Source organism: Colobus angolensis, unplaced genomic scaffold, assembly GCF_000951035.1.
Source record: "Colobus angolensis palliatus isolate OR3802 unplaced genomic scaffold, Cang.pa_1.0 Scaffold18, whole genome shotgun sequence".
Lineage (NCBI taxonomy): Eukaryota > Metazoa > Chordata > Mammalia > Primates > Cercopithecidae > Colobus > Colobus angolensis.
The window spans coordinates 3,034,446-3,052,157 of record NW_012114932.1 but is presented as its reverse complement, the minus strand read 5'-3'; the positions used below and the strand labels follow the sequence as shown (position 1 = coordinate 3,052,157).

The 17,712-nt window shown below is 56.4% G+C and overlaps 1 protein-coding gene across 1 annotated transcript; it reads right to left on the bottom strand.

The window, feature by feature from the left end:
* Positions 1–385: 385 nt before the first annotated feature.
* LAMB2 (laminin, beta 2 (laminin S)) lies at positions 386–12,570 on the bottom strand. The gene is made up of 33 exons (XM_011939106.1): positions 12,468–12,570; positions 12,304–12,380; positions 12,003–12,175; positions 11,782–11,917; positions 11,629–11,702; positions 11,048–11,236; positions 10,892–10,955; positions 10,462–10,664; positions 10,252–10,372; positions 9,745–9,933; positions 9,353–9,532; positions 9,118–9,230; positions 8,759–8,838; positions 8,534–8,666; positions 8,193–8,351; positions 7,990–8,117; positions 5,627–5,759; positions 5,241–5,433; positions 5,021–5,164; positions 4,532–4,763; positions 4,285–4,448; positions 3,979–4,203; positions 3,673–3,890; positions 3,468–3,564; positions 3,001–3,373; positions 2,719–2,903; positions 2,404–2,645; positions 1,976–2,324; positions 1,436–1,643; positions 1,223–1,364; positions 963–1,139; positions 712–871; positions 386–634 (listed from the first exon to the last, which is right to left on the bottom strand). Exons 2-33 carry the CDS (start codon positions 12,377–12,379, stop codon positions 498–500), a joined length of 5,397 nt encoding a protein of 1,798 aa, XP_011794496.1. The 5' UTR covers position 12,380; positions 12,468–12,570; the 3' UTR covers positions 386–497.
* Positions 12,571–17,712: the final 5,142 nt, after the last annotated feature.

Sequence of the window (17,712 nt, the reverse complement as noted above, 5' to 3'; positions counted from 1 at the left end):
AGTTGCAGCCCGCTCCACTCACCGAGCGAGACCGCCGCAGCCAGCCCTCTTCGGGCCCTGGCAACCCGCTCTCCGTTCCGGTTCCGGCGTCAGGTCGGTTCCGGTTCCGGCGCGCCCCTCCCCCGTCCCGGCGCCGCCGCCACCGCCTTAGCGGCTTGTTTTGTTTCGACTTCTAGTTAAGGCCGCGGGAGGCGGAGCACCAAGCTGCTGACGCACTTCCGGCGGGAATGGGCTCGGGGAGACTGACAGGCAGCTCCGGGGCGGGCCCGAGCGGAAGGGGGCGGTGCTCGGGTGGGTTAGCCTTGCATGGGCCCTGCTAGGGGCAACCTCGAGGTTCCCCTGGAGACTCCCCCACCCGCCCCAAATCAGAGTCCAGACAACACAGTGGGGGTTCACACTGGTTTATTGGGGACCCTGCCGGGCCAAGAGCTCTTCAGTGCATAGGCAGATATGCATGTGGGGCGGTGCTAGGAACTGGGGTAGGCCTTAGGCAGGGGTCACTGGCAGGTGTTGTAGATCTGCACCTGCAAGTTGATGGCTTGAAGCACGCTGCGCATCCTGGCCTCCAGCCCGTCCAGCTGGGCTGCCTTACCCTCCAGCGCCCGCTCATTCTCCTCATAGGTGCCTTCCAGTTCTAGGAAGGGCAGGTGTCAGTTTAGAAGGGTCTCCTGCAGTCCTGTGTCTCTGGTGCCCAACTGCCCCATTTCTCACCCTGTAGCCGCTGCAGCTTGTCCTGAGCGGCCTGCAACAGGTCCCGAGCCTCATCCCGCAGTTGCTCTGCCCTTGCCTGTGCAGCTAGCACACCCTGGGCCTTGCGCTCAGCCAGGGCCTTCACCGTCTGGTACTGATCACCCAGAGGGCCCCGTAGCAGCTGCAGATGTAGAGGGTTAGGTTAGAGTGGTAGCTCAGTGGAGGCCCATCTTCCACCCCTACCTTCTCTAGCTGGTTCTGCCTCAACCCACCTGCTCAGCCTCCTGGGCACGACCCTGGGCACTGCCTGCCGTTTCTTCTGCTGTAGAGGCTGCCAGACTATTTCCCGCCCGTTTCAACTTCAGAGCCTCCAGGAGAGCATCCAACTGCCGAGCCCTTTCACCTGCAGAGCTCAGTGCCTGCTCTGCACCTGCCATCCTCTCTTGTACCTGCCATGGGTGAGCCAAAGGTTACACAGATCTACGGTGCATGCCCATAACCTTATCCCACTGATGTCCTAGGAAGACCTCACCTGGTATAGGGTCTGCTCTGTGTCCTGTGTGTCAGCCACTGCCCCCTGGATGGCACCCTGGGCAACACCCTGTGCCCGCTGGGCCTCCTCCAGTGCTGCCTGTACTGTCTCTGCCTTCTGTTTCTCACCCTCAGCCCGGCTCCTGGGGAAAAGGGGGAATCAGAACCTGGAGGTATCAAAACCAGGTGTCAGGGGCCAGGGATGGGGTCAGACCTTGCCCGCCGTGCATCCTGCAGTAACTGCTCAGCACGACGCACATCTCCTACAGTACGTGCCAGGATCGCGTCCACATCCGCCAGGCTCCGGACTCGCTCTGCAATCGCACCCGCCAGGTGCTGGATCTGCTCAGCTGAAGCTGGGATGGAGAGCTCTAGCACCCGTGTGGCCACCATCTCAATGCTATCAGGATCAGCCCCCTCCTCTATAGGGACACAGCAAGAGCTTAAGAACATAGATTCTCCAGCATGGGCATGAGGATATAGTTTTGGGATGTGGACTCAGGACATATACATGGGATAGGGGTTTGTTACCAGCCATAAGGATGTAATCACAAGGACAGGGACTATACAAGGGGCTCAGACTCAAGAACATGGACCTGGGACCACATATGGGCAAGGACTCAGGAGCCAGTCAAGGGATCATAAACACTAATCCAGTGTAGGCTCTGAGGCTCAAGTATGAACCAAGGGAGATACAGACACAGGGAGTTGCCAAAGGAACAACCACATGGCCTGGGACACATGGGAGGCTCACGGTTGAGGAAGTCCTTCACACTCTGGACAAGTTCTCGAAGTTCCTGGTTGGCCTGTTCCACCTGTCCCCTGGAAGCATTAGCCTTGTCCAGGGCTGCCTGGGCCCGCTGCTGTGCCTCGCTTGCCTGCCGACGAGTCTCAGCCACTCTGCTGAGGATGCTACCACCTTCTGCCAGTGCCCGCTGCAGCTCTGCCTGTGTGTGCCGGGCCCGGCCCAGTGCTAGGTCTGCTGTAGCCGCTGCCCCATTGCAGCTGAGGCCCCCACAGCGGGGCTGCCCATCCTCATCTCGACAGCCGGCACCCCCACAAGGGCTTGTAGCACAGGGTGCATCCCCTGGTGCCCCACACACCTGCCAGGCACAGAACAAGTCAGGGCCCTGTGGGAGGAACATCTACACCCACCTGTCCCACCCACCACTTGCACCTCACCAGCTCATTTATGCCTGTCAGGCTCAGGGTGTGGGTATGGGCAGAGAGCTTGCCCAGGGCCCGCTGGTTGGCCATGTGTTTGCTGTTGAAGTCCTCATTCTGGGCATCCATCAGTGCCTCTGTCCGATGCCGAGCACTTGCCGAGTTGCTCAGAGGGCTAGGTACTGCCAGGGCCGAGGTGTTGGCACAACGTTCTGCCTCTGCAGACTGGCTATGGGCATGCCGGATGCTGTCATAGGCACCTAAATTGGGCAAAGGCAGACAGTCAGCTGAAGACTGACCCTAGTCCACCTGCCTAGTTGGCTAACAACTCACCTAGGAAGTTTGAATGTTTGAGCAAGTCAAGATGCTGGTCCAGCTGCCGCAGTGTGAGATTAAGTGCAAGCCTGTCTCGCTCCAGACCACTTAGTGCATGGTTGGCATTGAAGTTCTCATCCTGCACATCTGTCAGCTCTGCCTCCAGTTGAGTCAGGTGCTCAGTGGCCTCCCCAATTTCACGCCTGCGATGATGGAGAGGGGGGCTGTTTAGACAGGCTTCAGCCCTGGTCCACTGGGCCTCTGCCCCATCCCACCATGTATTCTTAGGTCCTTCCGCACCGCAGCTCCTCTGTGGCCTCCAAAAGCTGTGCCGTGGAGGCGGCTGAGGTGTTGCGGGCACCTACGATGCCCTGCACAATGCCCAGCTTCTCCTGTATATGCCAGAAGCTGCTCTCAAAGGCACCCAGCACACCCATCTGCTGCAACTCCTGGGCCCGCTGCTCTAGGCGCCGTGTACGGGCAGCCAAGTCCTGCACCACTCGGTCCCAATCCCCGAAGCATGCATGGCAGGGATGGCAGGCAGGAAAGAATCCTGAGAAGCCACGGGCACACTGGTCACAGCGCACACCAGACACGCCTGGGCGGCAGCTGCAGTGACCTGTGGAGCGGTGGCACTGAGGTTTATCTGTTCCACGAGGGTCACAATCACAGGCTGCAAGAAAGAGCAGAGGACAGAGTTAGGGCCACTGTGGGGCGTTCTGGGAAGTCCTGTCCTCCATCCACCCTGGCCCCGCTGGCTCCCTCACCACGGCACTGCAACCCAGGGTCTCCCCAGTGGAGCTCTTGGCACTCAGAACAAGTCCGCCCTCCAAAGCCAGCACGGCAGTAGCACTGCCCTGTGAACTGGGGTGGGAACAAGGCAGGGTCAGAGCCTCTATCAGAAGCTGAGCCCTCGAGACAAGAAAGACACCTGACCCCATCTAACCAGGGATCTGCAGGAGGGTCCCATACCTCATTGCAGGTGGGGCCTCTGGCCTGTCTTGGGTGGCAGGCACAAGGATGGCAACCATGGCCGCTGGTGAAGTTCCAGAAGTTGGGGGCACAGTGGTCACAACTAGGGCCCTGGACATTGGGGAGGCATGGGCACTGCCCACTGCTTGGATCACAGTGGCACTGGTCAGGAGACGGGCACTGCTGGGGATTTGTGCCCAGCATGTTGCAGGTGCAGCCTGTGCCAACCAGGATGAGCACAGTAGTCAAGAGGAGGCCAAGAAGCAGAATCCCAACTCAGCCATGCCCTCCCACACTCATACTCACGGTGACAGCTCTGTCGGGCAGCCTGCCCGTGGAAGCCAGGCTTGCAGTGGGCACAGTGTGGACCCTCTGTGTGGTGTAAACAGCGCAGGCATTGCCCCGTGTGGGGGTCACAGGCATCAGGATCCATTGGGTCAATGTTCCCACTGCACTCACACAGTTGGCACCGGCCACCTGGCCTTGATGGGTCCCCAAAGTGCCCAGGGGCACAAGCTTCACATCGCAGCCCTGCCCACAGTCAAGAGGAAGCTGTGAGTGCTCAGTCCAGCCAACTCACCCTGATCCCACGCCTGCCCCCTAGCCACTCACCCGTGTAGCCTGCCCGGCAGTGGCACACAATCTTCTGGGAATATTCATCCCGGTGGCAAGAAGTAGCAAAGTGCCGCTGGCTCCCAGGACCTTCAGGACAGGGACAGGGCCGGCACTGGCCCCCATATGGCAGTCGTGGGTCCCCGTGGAAACCAGCAATGCACCTGCAGGGAGGAGGAAGAAGAAATGTGTCATCCGTGGGAAGCCTGTCCACCAACCAACCCACTCATAGCTACTCCAGGCTCACCTTTCACAGTGCTCACCCCCTGTGTGATCACGGCAGCCCAGGCAAGCGCCTGTGTGGGTGTCGCACTCATCTGCATGCCCATTGCAGACGCATGGCCGGCAGTTAGGGAATCCCCACTGGCCACGCCGGCAGCGGTCACAGTGAAGCCCAAAGGCACCAGTTCGACAGGAACATTGCCCACTGGTCTTTTCACAGAGACTGCTGAGCGCCCCCTCGTGGCTGCACTGGCAGGCTAGGAGCAAGGCAGAGACTGAGCCAGGGAATGGGGTCGGAGGGGAGTGTGGGTTGGGGAGGGTCTCAGGGGAGTGTGGGTAGTGGGAGTCTAGGTGGGAAGGTCAGAAAATGGAAGAGAACTGCAACTGACCCAGGTTGAGAGTAGAGAGTCCAAGACTTAGTTTGAGGAAAGAAGCAGCATGTCCAGAAGGAGGAAAGAGAACAGTAATGGGAAGGAGAGAGAAGCACAGCAGGGAACAAGAGGCAGGAGAGTACCTTGACAGCCTGTGGGGCCAAAGCCATAGTAGCCAGGGGCACAGAGGTCACAGCGGCGCCCAACCACTCCAGGCTTGCACAGGCACTGACCGCCATGAGGGTTGCACTCAGAACTCAGTGAACCTTGAGGGCTGCACTGACATGCTGTGGGGAGGAGGGTTGGGCCAAGTCAGGCTGGGTCCCCACCTCTGCCCCATCAACCCACATCACAGACACTCACACAGGGCACCATTGTAGATGAGGGTGGACAGGCTGAGGAGGAGGGGCGCGCAGGCCTCAGAGGGAGAAGTCTTGCTGGGCACCAGACCCTCCTCCTGACATTGGTAGCGTTCAAAGGTGGCCCGGCGCTCCAGGGCAGCAGCATCACCCCCACTAAACATCTCTAGCACCAGGGCACGGGGCAGCAGCACCAGCTGAAGGAGCGAGCAAGGAAGATCGCAGTTCAGACCTGGGACCACATAGGCATTGCCTTAGCACTGCCACAAGCCTGCCTACCCTGGCACCACCATGGGCCTGCCTCTTCTGCCACAGACCCCTGCTATCCCACAAGTCCCACACCACAGGCTCTGCCATCTTGGTTGGTGTGGGCAAAAGGAGATTATTCACCGAGTCAATGAGCAGGCCAGGTCCAGAGTAGGGAGTCTCAGGCTGGGCACTTCCCCCTGTGCGTACCAGCTTCAGATGCAGCTTGTAGGAGATAGCAGGCTCAAGGCAGACAGGATTGGGAAACACCATGTACCTGGGGGCAAGTGGGGACAGGTGCAGTGGGTCATCTAGGGGCCCTGTACAAATCATCTGGGCCTCTCTCATCCTACTCCCAGCAACAAGACCATCAGCCAAAGCAGAGACTATAGGTGGGTTGGGTTGGGCTGTGCTAGGCCAACAAACAGCTGGGCACCCCAAGAAAGAATCTGCACAGAGGCCGGGCGCGGTGGCTCAAGCCTGTAATCCCAGCACTTTGGGAGGCCAAGACGGGCGGATCACAAGGTCAGGAGATCGAGACCATCCTGGCTAACACGGTGAAACCCCGTCTCTACTAAAAAATACAAAAAACTAGCCAGGCGAGGTGGTGAGCGCCTGTAGTCCCAGCTACTCGGGAGGCTGAGGCAGGAGAATGGCGTAAACCTGGGAGGCAGAGCTTGCAGTGAGCTGAGATCCAGCCACTGCACTCCAGCCTAGGTGACAGAGTAGTGAGACTCCGTCTCAAAAAAAAAAAAGAATCTGCACAGAATAGTCCCGTAAAGGTGGCCCTCTAGAATCATACATCCACCTGTGCAGACTCACTGGAAATACTCATAAAGCCTAGAAACCCCAGGAACTTGCCAATTCTCCTCAATAACCACTTCACACTTCCTCTGACCTCAACCTACAGCCGACAACAGCTGTTCCTCTTCATCAACACTATATTACCCCCTCTCTCTTTGTCTCCAAGGCTTTCCTTTCCCATTGTGCTGCAAACTCATACTTGGGTTTTTTTATCCCATCCCAAAAATTGTTCTTCAATCCCTCATCTTTTTTCTTTTTCTTTTCTGATTTATTTATTTATTTACTTGAGATGCAGTCTCTGTTGCCCAGGATGGATGGAGTGCAGTGGCGCGACCTCGGCTCACTGCAGCCTTGACCTCCTAGGTTCAAGAGATCCTCCCACCTCAGCCTCCCAAGTAGCTGGAACCACAAGCACACAACACCATGCCTAGCTGATTATTTTATTTTTTGTAAAGACAAGGTCTTGCCGTGTTCCCTAGGCTGGTCTTGAATTCCTGGGCTAAAGTGATCCTCCTGCCTCAGTGTCCCAAAGTGCTGGGATTACAGGCATGAGCCACTATGCCTGGTCTAGAGGAATTTTTTTTCTAAACACAAGTCACAGTTGGCAAAATGTCTATAATAGGCACAGCCAGGTTCAACATGTTATTCTTTTTCCTTCTGTTTGAATATTTACATGGTCAAAAACTAAAAGCAATAGACTGAGTGCGGTGGCTCATGCCTGTAATCCCAGCACTTTAGGAGGCCAAGGCAGGTGAATCACAAGGTCAGGAGATCGAGACCATCCTGGCTAACACGATGAAACTCTGTCTCTACTAAATATACAAAAAATTAGGTGGGCGTGGTGGCGGGAGCCTGTGGTCCCAGCTACTTGGGAGGCTGAGGCAGAAGAACGGTGTGAACCCAGGAGGTGGAGCTTGCAATGAGCCGAGATTACGCCACTGCACTCCAGCCTGGGTGACAGAGCAAGACTCGGTCTCAAAAACAAACAAACAAATAAACAAAACATGAAACAATGAAACAGGGCTGGGCGCGGTGGCTCACACCTGTAATTCCAACACTTTGGGAGGCCGAGGCGGGCAGATCACGAGGTCAGGAGATTGAGGCCATTCTGACCAACGTGGTGAAACCCCATCTCTACTAAAATACAAAAAATTAGCTAGGCGTGGTGGCGTGCGCCTGTAGTCCCAGCTACTCGGGATGCTGACGCATGAGAATTGCTTGAACCCGGAAGGTGGAGATTACAGTGAGCCGAGATTGCACCACTGCACTCCAGCCTGGTGACAGAGCAAGACTCCGTCTCAAAAAAAAAAAGAAACATGAAATATGAAACAAATACTACCCAAAGTGTAATAAAACATTAATCAGACCAGGCACATCACTGCTCAGAGTGCTGTGATGCCACAGCCCCACCACCACCACTCTACCACCACCATTGTGAGTCCTCCTGATAGTGACACCAGGTGATTTCCCATTAATTCCTGCCTTGGCCTCTGGGCCTTAGACCCCTGAGAGAGCAGGCTTTGATCTGTCTACTTCCTTTCTGTGAACAGAGCCATGTCCAACAGAGCCTGGCAACCAGCATTCTGGAGGTATTTGAAAGGAACAGATGAATGAGCTGTGGGGTCTTCCAGGTGCCCTGCAGGGAGCTTAGGGCTGGCCCCACAACCCCCTGCCATTGTGAGTGCTACCACCAGTGCCCTCACCTGGCGTGTGGTTGCAGAGTCCCTTGGATGCGGTCATCCTTGGGCAGCACATGCCCACACAGGCTGTGAGCAGGCACAGGCCCTGGACGCTGCACAGTCAGTTCCAACTCTGCCCATTGCTCAGGGACCTGGGAAAACGGGATGATGGAGGAGATGCTTCCACATGCAGAGGTTCAGCTCCAGATTAGGTAACAGTGTCTAACCTGGGGTTCTAAGCGCAGCAGCAGGTCATAGTCCATGGCCTTCGGCACAGAGGCCACGAGGAACTCCAGGGCCTGACCTTCCCGTAGCCGCACAAAGCCTGAGCCAGTCCAGGATGGAGTTTCCCCGGGAGTAACCAGGCGCTCCACCACATCGAGCACCTGGGAGATAGCACAGCCAGGGATGGAGGCTCAGGTGAGGCTTTGCCTCTTCTGCCCCATTTCTCCTGCCAAAGCTAGATATCACCCCTATCCCCCAACAAGGTACTGCCCATAATCCCACCTCTCCAGTCATAGATGTGTCCACCCACATCCAGCCCTCTGCTTAGTGGAAGGCCCCACACCTGCCCTCGGGTGTCCTCAGCCTCCCAAGTTAGGTGGTCCAGGAAGGGCCGGAAGTAGCCAGGTTGCACCTGCTCACAGCGTCGCCCGACCATGTGCTGGCGGCAGTGGCATTGACCTGTGGCCTCATCACACCTGGAAGAAACTCTGTGGTTACTCAAGAAGGACCTTCTCTCCTGCTCAGGATCTTTCCCCATCCCTTCCCAGGCTCCCTTTACAGCACTTACTGGGGATCCAAGGCACCACCCACGTCGCAGTCACAGGGGCGGCAGCCGAGCAGGTCGTGGCTCAGGCCCCAGTGGCCAGGCTGCACGAAAGGAGTTGCTGGGGGCCAGAAACAGACCTCCAGACCCCCTCGCCACCCAGCAGGAAATCCCGAACAAAAATCTTAGCCTCAATCACTCCTCAGTGAAAACATGCCCCCCAGACCACTGGCCCATACCCTTGGCCTCCCAGACCTGAGGCTTCTCAGCCAGGACTGGATCCTAAGCTCTCAGCACCCATCCACTGGCATAGATATCACACCCCAGCCCTGTGCTCTAAGGACAAATCATGCCCCTAGAACTCCAGCCCCCTCCAGTCGCACCAGGCAGCGGTCACATCCACGTCCAGTCACTAGACGTTTGCAATAACAGGATCCACTGTTGGGGTCACAAGGAGTACTCCCAGGCAGCGTGCCCCGTGCATTACATTGACATCCTGTGGGGAAGGAGGACCATCAGCACTTTGGGGAACTGTGACAGTGCTCATGTTCAGCTGAGTCAGGAGTAAGAGGACAGGGGTTAAAGGTCAGCATAGAAGTTAGGGCAAGAGACACATACGCCGGCAGCCCAGAGGGTCACTGATGCTGAGCCCAAAGAAGCCATCACGGCATTGTTGGCAGCGAGTGCCCACCACATGTTCTTTGCAGCGACACTGGCCCGAGACCAGTCCCAGTGCAGGGTCATCATGGGAATCACAGCGACCGCCGTCTTGAGAACCCATGGGGTCACAATCACAGGCTGATGGCAAAAAGAGATACAGGGTCACTCACCCTATCTCAGCTAGCTCATTACCAGTCCTCTCCTAAGCCTAAGGGATCCCACCCTGGATCCCTGGTCTAGCTCTATCCCAAGCCCCTAACCCCAATTCCCTGCAATCTAGACAGCAGTCCAGCTTTCTAATTCCTGCCCCAGGCTCAGCTTTCTCTCCCCCTGCCCAGTCCCAGCCTCACAGCGGCACACAGCCGGATCCCGCAGGTCCTTGGTTGGGTCACGGTAGAAGAAGGGCCGACAGAGCTCACAGTGGCGCCCAGCTGTGTTATGCTGACATCCATCACATACACCTCCACTCACATTGCCAGATGCCAGGTATACAGCCATGTCGAAGTGGCAGCTGTGGGTGTGCCCATGGCACTCACACTCTGGCAGGGGAGGAAGGGCAAGGCAAAGGCCACTTGAGGAACCAGATCACAAGGGTAAGGAGTAGGCCACCTTAGATCCCTATCACAGGCTAGAATTTGTGGGTAGGGGCTCAGGGACTTCAAGGCTTCAGCATCATAATGGTTCCCTACCCAGAGCAGACTGTAGAGGAGTATTAAGGGGGTCCCAAGGGGCATCAAGGCCTGCATACTCTTTGGATACAGCCTGGGTTTTAGGGGCTTGACCAACCAGATCTAGGTTCTACCCAGGGCACAGCCAGGCTGCAGTGCTGGAGCTATGGAGGCCAAGATCTCACTCACTCCTACAGGCATGACTATGGCCGTCCTCAGCCGGATGCCAGGGCAGGTCATGATAGAAATCCTGACACTGTTCGCAGTTGAGGCCACGTGTGTTGTGTTTGCAGATGCAAGCTCCGTGCACCTATGGAGGTTGGCAGGCAGGTTGTCAGCACTGCTCAGCTGTGTCCGCCCCTGCCCCTAGCCCTATCCCAACAGTCTGAAGCCCCTCACCATGCCCTCAGCATGGGCTGGTGCCCCTGGGGCGGGTGCACACTCTGAGGCGTGTCCATAGCAGAAGCAGTTGCCACGTACAACCAGCTCATAGAGGGCATAGTAGTACTTCTCTCGGATCTCCCTCCGTGGGTCGAGTAGGTTGTCTCCCAATGTGTGTAGACGAGTCAGGTTCACTCGTAGGTTGGTGATCTTCAACAGGTCTGAGGTGGGGGCAACGGGGACCAACTGACCAGGCAGGCCCCCACTGCCCCCTGCCCACCTAGGGGCTCAGCTGCCAAGGTCACCTTGAAAGACCTCCTGTATACTGCCACCCGAGCTAAACTGGGCTTGGCACCTGCCCTAGGAAGCACCCAAAATAGTTACTGAGGCCCCAAATAGTCCCTAGCCGGACACGGACTGTGCCAGGCTCAAAGGGTGGAGCACTCACTCTGAATCCGTGAGCTGTAGGGGTCTGGGATAGGGATGGCAGGGTCCAACACACGATAGATGACCTGGAGAGGCAGGGAGTTCATAGTGACACTGAATCTTGCCTTAGGCCCATCATCCCCAGCTTCCGGCCCCCAGCCCAGATGCCAGTCCTCACCTCGCCTTCAGTGGATGGCTCAATCTCTGAGTAGCGGGACTCACAGACTACATCATCCCAGTGCCGTGGAGGGGCTAGTGGGACTCCTGGGAAGTCAGCCCCACAGTCATAGGAGAAATATCGGTACACATGCCAGGTGCGGCCAAAGTCTGCTGAGCGTTCCACCAGCATGGCAGCAGGGCGAAATGTCTGGGTAGGGGGGAATAGCTGATTAGCAGGCACCAGGACCCAAGCCCAATCTAGGACTATCAAGCGCCCTGCTCAGCCCAAGACTGCCCTCAAACAGCTCACAGAGAGTGGGGGTGACTGGTGGAAGCCAGATAATGACCAGCAAGCGTGGCCACCTCTAACGGGGAGACTCAGGGTTCATGGGGCTCAAGGAGACAGCACCTGACCCAGCCTGGGATTGGAAAGGCAGAAGATCATGTGCAAAGGCCTGGAGGCAAATGGAAGGTGTGAAGGGATGAAGGAGCCTCCTGCATCCACACTCAGGGAGGCTGGGTTAAGGAGCTGAGACTCTGTCCAGGGGCAATGGAGAGCCAAGCAAGGTGGTTTGGGCAGGCTCCCAGATATGCAGGCACCTTGAAGGTCATAATGAGGTGTGTGAAATGAAACTCAGCCTCCAGGTCCAGTTGGATGGTTACCGCAGGGATACCTGGGACAGGAGTCGAAAGTCAAGGACTCAAAGCTACTGGTGGGCAGCCTGCTTACTTTTGCCCCACCCATGGCCTCACCATTCTCTGACTGCCACCAGGCTGCCCGCCGCTGTGGTGCAAAGCTGGTGACTACATTCTGGATGCGATGGCTGTGTGGGTTGTCTCTAGCAGAGAAGGGGCGCCGGGAGTCGCAAAGGAAGCACTTCTTTTCATCCTGGGTTGGATGGGAATTAGAATCAGTGCCTCAGGCAGTGCCAGCCCCACCCTGACTCAGCCTCTCACCCTGTCCCCAGCCACACCTGCAGGTGACTGACGATGCAGTAGGGCTGGGGGCCATTCAGGCCACAGGTGGATGAGGCAGTCAGTCTGTCAGCTCGGCCCACCAGCAGGTCGCCCGTGGCGGGGTAGCAGCTTCCCCTCGAACAGCCAGGCACATCCGGGGCAGGGGCCTGTGCCAGTGTGGCGGCCAGCACTGGGGACAGTAGTTCAGCCAGTTCTGCTGAGTTCCTATCCGTTGGCCCCACTTCATGTGCCCCAAGGACAACTACCAGGACCTACCATCACATTCCACAACCCCCAGTCCCCACCAGGCCCTCTCACCACTTAGCAGTAGGCCCAGTCGAAGTTCCCAGGGCAGAGGCTGTCCCCTCCCTCCTTCCCTTGAGGTCAGCTCCATCCTGAAGAGGAGAACAAGGGATAAGGGGAGGTGAACGGCCTCGGGCCCGAGCCCTCCTCCTTCCTTTGGGGTTCCGTGTCAACTCTGCCTGTGGGTCTTTGGCCCGCTTCTCTCCAGGCCCTCTGTCAGTCCCCAGGTCTGTCCAGCGGTCCCTCCAACAGCTTAGAGTCTTAGCGACTTTGAGCAAAGTTGGGAATCGCGGCAAGAAGGAAAGGCCGGAACGGACTCTGGGCAGGAGCGCAACACCGGGTGGAGAGCGCCCCCACCCCAACCCTACCCCTGCCCCCCGGAAACTGCCTTCGCCCCAGGAACCAGACACAGATCACTTCACCCACAAATATTTATTGTGCCCCCAAGCCCACACCTATACGAGGGCCAGGGGAGGGTAAGAGATTTGGTGCTTTCAACTATCATTGGAAGGGGGCTCACGAAGTTGGGTGCATGGCAGGAGCAAATGAGAGAGATCTAATCTTCGGGTATCCAACTCTGGACCAAGGAGCCTGTAGCCTTTTCCCCTCAGAGTCATGGGCGCGTTGGAAATTACCATCAACTCAGCCGCTTGATCCCAAGGCTCCAGCATCAACAGAGAGGCTGGAGGGCACAAGCAGGAGCACCAAATTCCCCTCTTCAGGGCTGTGGGGGGACTCTCGGGTAGTCTTAGGGACGGGATAGGATGGGGCTGGGGGAGAGATGGCGAAAGTGCACACCCAGCCCGAAGCACAGCTCCAGGGGGGTCACTGCCTCCCCCACTAGTCACTACGGTAAGTAGGCACGAGAAGTGTTGCCTGTTTCCCAGTATGGAAATAGGCTCTGGGTGGCGGACCCTGGACCAGAGCTACGGCGAGCGACTCCGGATCTTGTAGCTATTTATCCGCTCCAGACTTTTTGGCCTGCCGGGATCGCTAGAGCCCGGGATTGGAATGTGCGCGGCGGCGTAACGGGGGGAGAGAAGGAGGAAAGTGGGTGGGGGACATGGGGCGCGCCCCACCCAGGGCCCTGGGAACGGGAAGTTGGGGAAACCATGGGGTCTGCCGGTCGTTAGAGCTGGGTCTGGCCTGCCGCCTCCGCAGTTATGGCAGGGAGTGCCCTGAGCTGCCATCCAGGGAAGAAAGCTGGTGGGAGTTCCTCAGGGGAATCTCCCCACTTCACAAAGACGTTTGGGGGCGGCGGGGGTGGGGGTCAGTCAATCCGTTGGACTTTAAGCATCGCTGGGAGTTATTCTGGATATCCGAAGTAGAAGTCTCCAGTCACCCTGAGGATCACGTAGTGAACCTGGGGAATCAGGGATACTAGAGATGACTGAGAATGTTAAATTTTTAATTATTTATTTATTTATTTTTTGAGACGGAGTGTCGCTCTGTCGCCCAGACTAGAGTGCAGTGGCGAGATCGCAGCTCACTGCAACCTCTGCCTCCCAGGTTCAAGCGATTCTCCTGCCTCAGCTTCCCAAGTAGCTAGGATTACAGGCGCCCACCACCACACCCAGCTAATGTTTGTATTTTTAGTAGACATGGGGTTTCACCATGTTGGCTAGGCTGGTCTCGAACTACTGACATCAGGTGATCCTACAGCCTCTGCCTCCGAAAGCTCTGGGATTACAGGCATGAGCCAGTAAATAGCGCCAGGCCCTATTTATTTATTTTGAGTGGAGAATGCCGGCACTGTAGTCTCACAATTTTAGATCACTCAGAGATAAATGTGTATCAGGGTCTGGGACACTAGATGGCCTCAGGGAGTTACATGATCTGTCTGCTTTCTCAAGATCAGAAGGCCATGGGGCCACATGGGGGGGTCACTCAGGGTCAGTGGGCACTCAGGATCTTTGGTCTCCCAAGGCCAGGAGATTCCTGGATCACTCTAGGGCCACTTTGAGTTGCCCAGGTGATCCCACAGTCCTTCTTGCTGGATTCCATAGACAGTAATCAGCAGGTGGTGTACTTACTGGTGGCAAAGCACATCATGTACCCAAGCAGCTCAGCTGCCTGCTGCTCCAGGGCCTGCAGGGTGGCTGCCTTCTTGCCCAGTGCCTGTGTATTCTGTGTCAGGCACCCCAACCCTGGGGTCAGGTCATCTGAGCCAGGCTCTGACCCCTGGCTCTAACCTCCAATCCTGGCCCCAGTCTCTATCACAACCTTGACCCTGACCCAGCCCTAACCTTAAATAAACTCTGAACCTAATCAACACTTGATCTCTGGTCTAAACCTTGACCCCAGCCCTGATCCCTACATGAGTCAAGACCTGATCTGGACCCAGCCTTAACCCTTCCACAACATCCCTGTTCTGGCCCTGACCTTTCCATCTGACCCTAAACCTTCCCCGTGCCTGCCCTACTGCAGGCCAGCCACGCACCATGCAGGCAGCTGAAGCTGCTTTATGCCTTCTTCAGGAGTTCCTGGGCCTCAGCTCAAGCCTGCTGCACCCATTCTTTTGCATCCTGCACAGTGGCTACCAGGCCATATGTGTCTTCCTGCAGCTCGCCACAGGCAAAAGGGGCAACTGCAACTCCTGGGGCAGGGCTGGACCTGAAACCCCACCCCACCCAGAATATATTGCTCCAAATATATTACTGCCTAAGGTTCCTGGAGGAAAGGAGAATTTAGAACTGAGATCTCACCTCAGTCCAGTGTAGCCCAGCCCCAGCCCAAATCCCACTTTCCACTGTTCCAGAGGGGGGTCCCTGAGACCCCAGTGCCCACTCTTCTCCATTTCATCTTGCCCAGGCCCTCAGCCCTGCCTACGACTCATGCTGCCCATTCTTTTTTTTTTTTTTTTTGAGACGGAGTCTCGCTCTGTCGCCCGGGCTAGAGTGCAGTGGCGCGATCTCGGCTCACTGCAAGCTCCGCCCCCCGGGTTCCCGCCATTCTCCTGCCTCAGCCTCCCGAGTAGCTGGGACTACAGGCGCCCGCCACCTCGCCGGGCTAGTTTTTTGTATTTTTAGTAGAGATGGGTTTTCACCGTGTTAGCCAGGATGGTCTCGATCTCCTGACCTTGTGATCCGCCCGTCTCGGCCTCCCAAAGTGCTGGGATTACAGGCTTGAGCCACCACGCCCGGCCCATGCTGCCCATTCTTAAAGCCTCCTGGGCCTGCTGCTGACTCAGGACAAAACATGCCCTGAACACCTTAGCTACACTGGACAGACGCCCTGGGACTGGGGTATCTCAACTGCCAGTGCCATCTGGGCCAGGCACCCTGCCACCTGGGGCAAAGGTTAGGGGGTCACAGAGAGGACACAGTAGCAACTAGGCTGAGTATTATCATGGTCAGGGTACTTGGTAGCACTGTGGTATCATAGTCAGTCAAGGATCTCAGGGAGAATGGAAATCACAGCAGTCATTGAACAAGGGATGTAAAGGAGCTGAGGGTACAAGTGGGGGTATCACCTCCTGTACAGTGGCCTCCAGGCCTTCAAGTGCCAAATTCACTTCCTGTAGCCCTTGCTCTGCAGCCCTGCATCAGTTCCGTTCCCCCCTCAGCCAGCACCCCCTAAACATCCAGTGCTTGGTGCTGGGCCCAGGCCGTACCCTCCTTGAAGAACACAGGTGTTCAGTTAGGCATCCCTTTTCTGCCCAACCTCTGACTTCCACCTCCAGCCTCCTGGCTCTTCACCTGGTTCATTCTGCCTGATGGAGGATGCCTTCAGCTTCGGGCAGCTTCTGGCCCATGGCATCCAGTACAGGGAAAGCACCCTGGATGTGACCCAGTGGAAGAGCAATGCCTACTGCCCCCACCTTGGGGAAGGGGCACTGACAGACCACACCATAACACCAGCTCCACGCTTGTGGTGTCCACACCTTTGTCTGTGGGGAAAAGAGTAGGGATCTTAGACCTGAACTCTGGACTCTGACCCAATGAACCCTGACCCTAATCTCTCATTGATCCTGCCTCAGACACAACTATCCAGTGGTGTGCTGGAGGCTTACAAGAGCCGAGTGTTGGCCGGGCGCAGTGGCTCACACCTATAATCCCAGCACTTTGGGAGGCTGAGGCAGGCAGATTGCCTGAGCTCAGGAGTTTGAGATCAGCCTGAGCAACACGGTGAAAACCCATCTCTACTAAAATACAAAAAATCAGCCAGGCGTGGTGGCATGTGCCTGTAGGCCCAGCTACTCAGGAGGCTGAGGAAGGAGAATTGCTTGAACCTGGGAGGCAGAGCCTGCAGTGAGCCAAGATCACACCACTGCACTCTAGCCTGGGCAACAGAGCGAGACTCTGTCTCTAAAAAAATAAAAAATAAAAAAATAATAAAAAAGGGTAATCCCAGCACTTCGGGAGGCCAAGGCAGGCAGATTACAAGGTCAGGAGTTTGAGACCAACCTGGCCAGTATAGTGAAACCTCATCTCTACTAAAAATACAAAAATTAGCTGGGTGTGGTGGCGGGCACCTGTAATCCCAGCTACTCAGGAGGCTGAGGCAGGAGAATCACTTGAACCCAGGAGGTGGAGGTTGCAGTGAGCTGAGATCGCGCCACTGCACTCCAGCCTGGGTGACAAGAGTGAGACTCTCTCTCTCAAAAAAAAAAAAAATAATAAATAATAATAAGATAAAATAAAATAAAATTTTAAAAGCCAATTGTTAAATTTTCAGGAATTTTGCAAATAAGTTGTCAAATGGTATGGTAGACTGAAATCAATCATGATAGCATTACTTACATCATGGATATTGATAAATGCTACAAATCAGTTTTCCCTGACTCACAGCCAGTTGTTAAAAATTTACCCACATACGAGTGTTCCCATTTGACCCTGGTCAGCCCTGATGAATATTCCTCATTCTGGAAGGAGTATCATGATAGTGTCCTGGATACCCTATTAACCCTGCCCTTGGCTGTGAACAGACATGCAACAAGCAGATATGTACCCATGAGGAAGCGCTGCATGATCTGCACGGCTGCTTGCATATGGGTCATGGTAGTCGTGCCCTAAGGTCTCCTTTCCCAATGCCATGTCTCCCGGGCCTGGATACCTGTGGAGCTTACTATGGCCTGGATTTGCTGCAGCTGGTGGGCGTGGGTCAGATGTGGAATATGTCTCCTACAACCCCATGTCCAAGCCATGGTTTCCTGTGACTCCCCGATGGCTCCCACCCACAGTCCCCCTGGCTCTGTATCTGTTGCTGATGCTGCTCCAAGGCTGTGACTGTACGTCCAGGCTATGGGAGGAGTTGTGGAATGCCAAGACCAGCTGGGTGGGGGAGACCCTAACCCAGTAGCGCTAGAGGAATTAAAGACACACACACAAAGGCCGGGCGCGGTGGCTCAAGCCTGTAATCCTAGCACTTTGGGAGGCCGAGACGGGCGGATCACGAGGTCAGGAGATCAAGACCATCCTGGCT

Bases quoted from the DNA above. Each gene is read 5' to 3' on its own strand.
- LAMB2 (XM_011939106.1), bottom strand. From the start codon at position 12,379: ATGGAGCTGACCTCAAGGGAAGGAGGGAGGGGACAGCCTCTGCCCTGG. The intron at 10,956-11,047 runs GTGAGGACTGGC...CTGCCTCTCCAG, and splicing joins AGCCATCCACTGAAGGCGAG to GTCATCTATCGTGTGTTGGA. The intron at 4,204-4,284 runs GTGAGTGGCTAG...GACTGTGGGCAG, and splicing joins CTGCCGGGCAGGCTACACGG to GGCTGCGATGTGAAGCTTGT.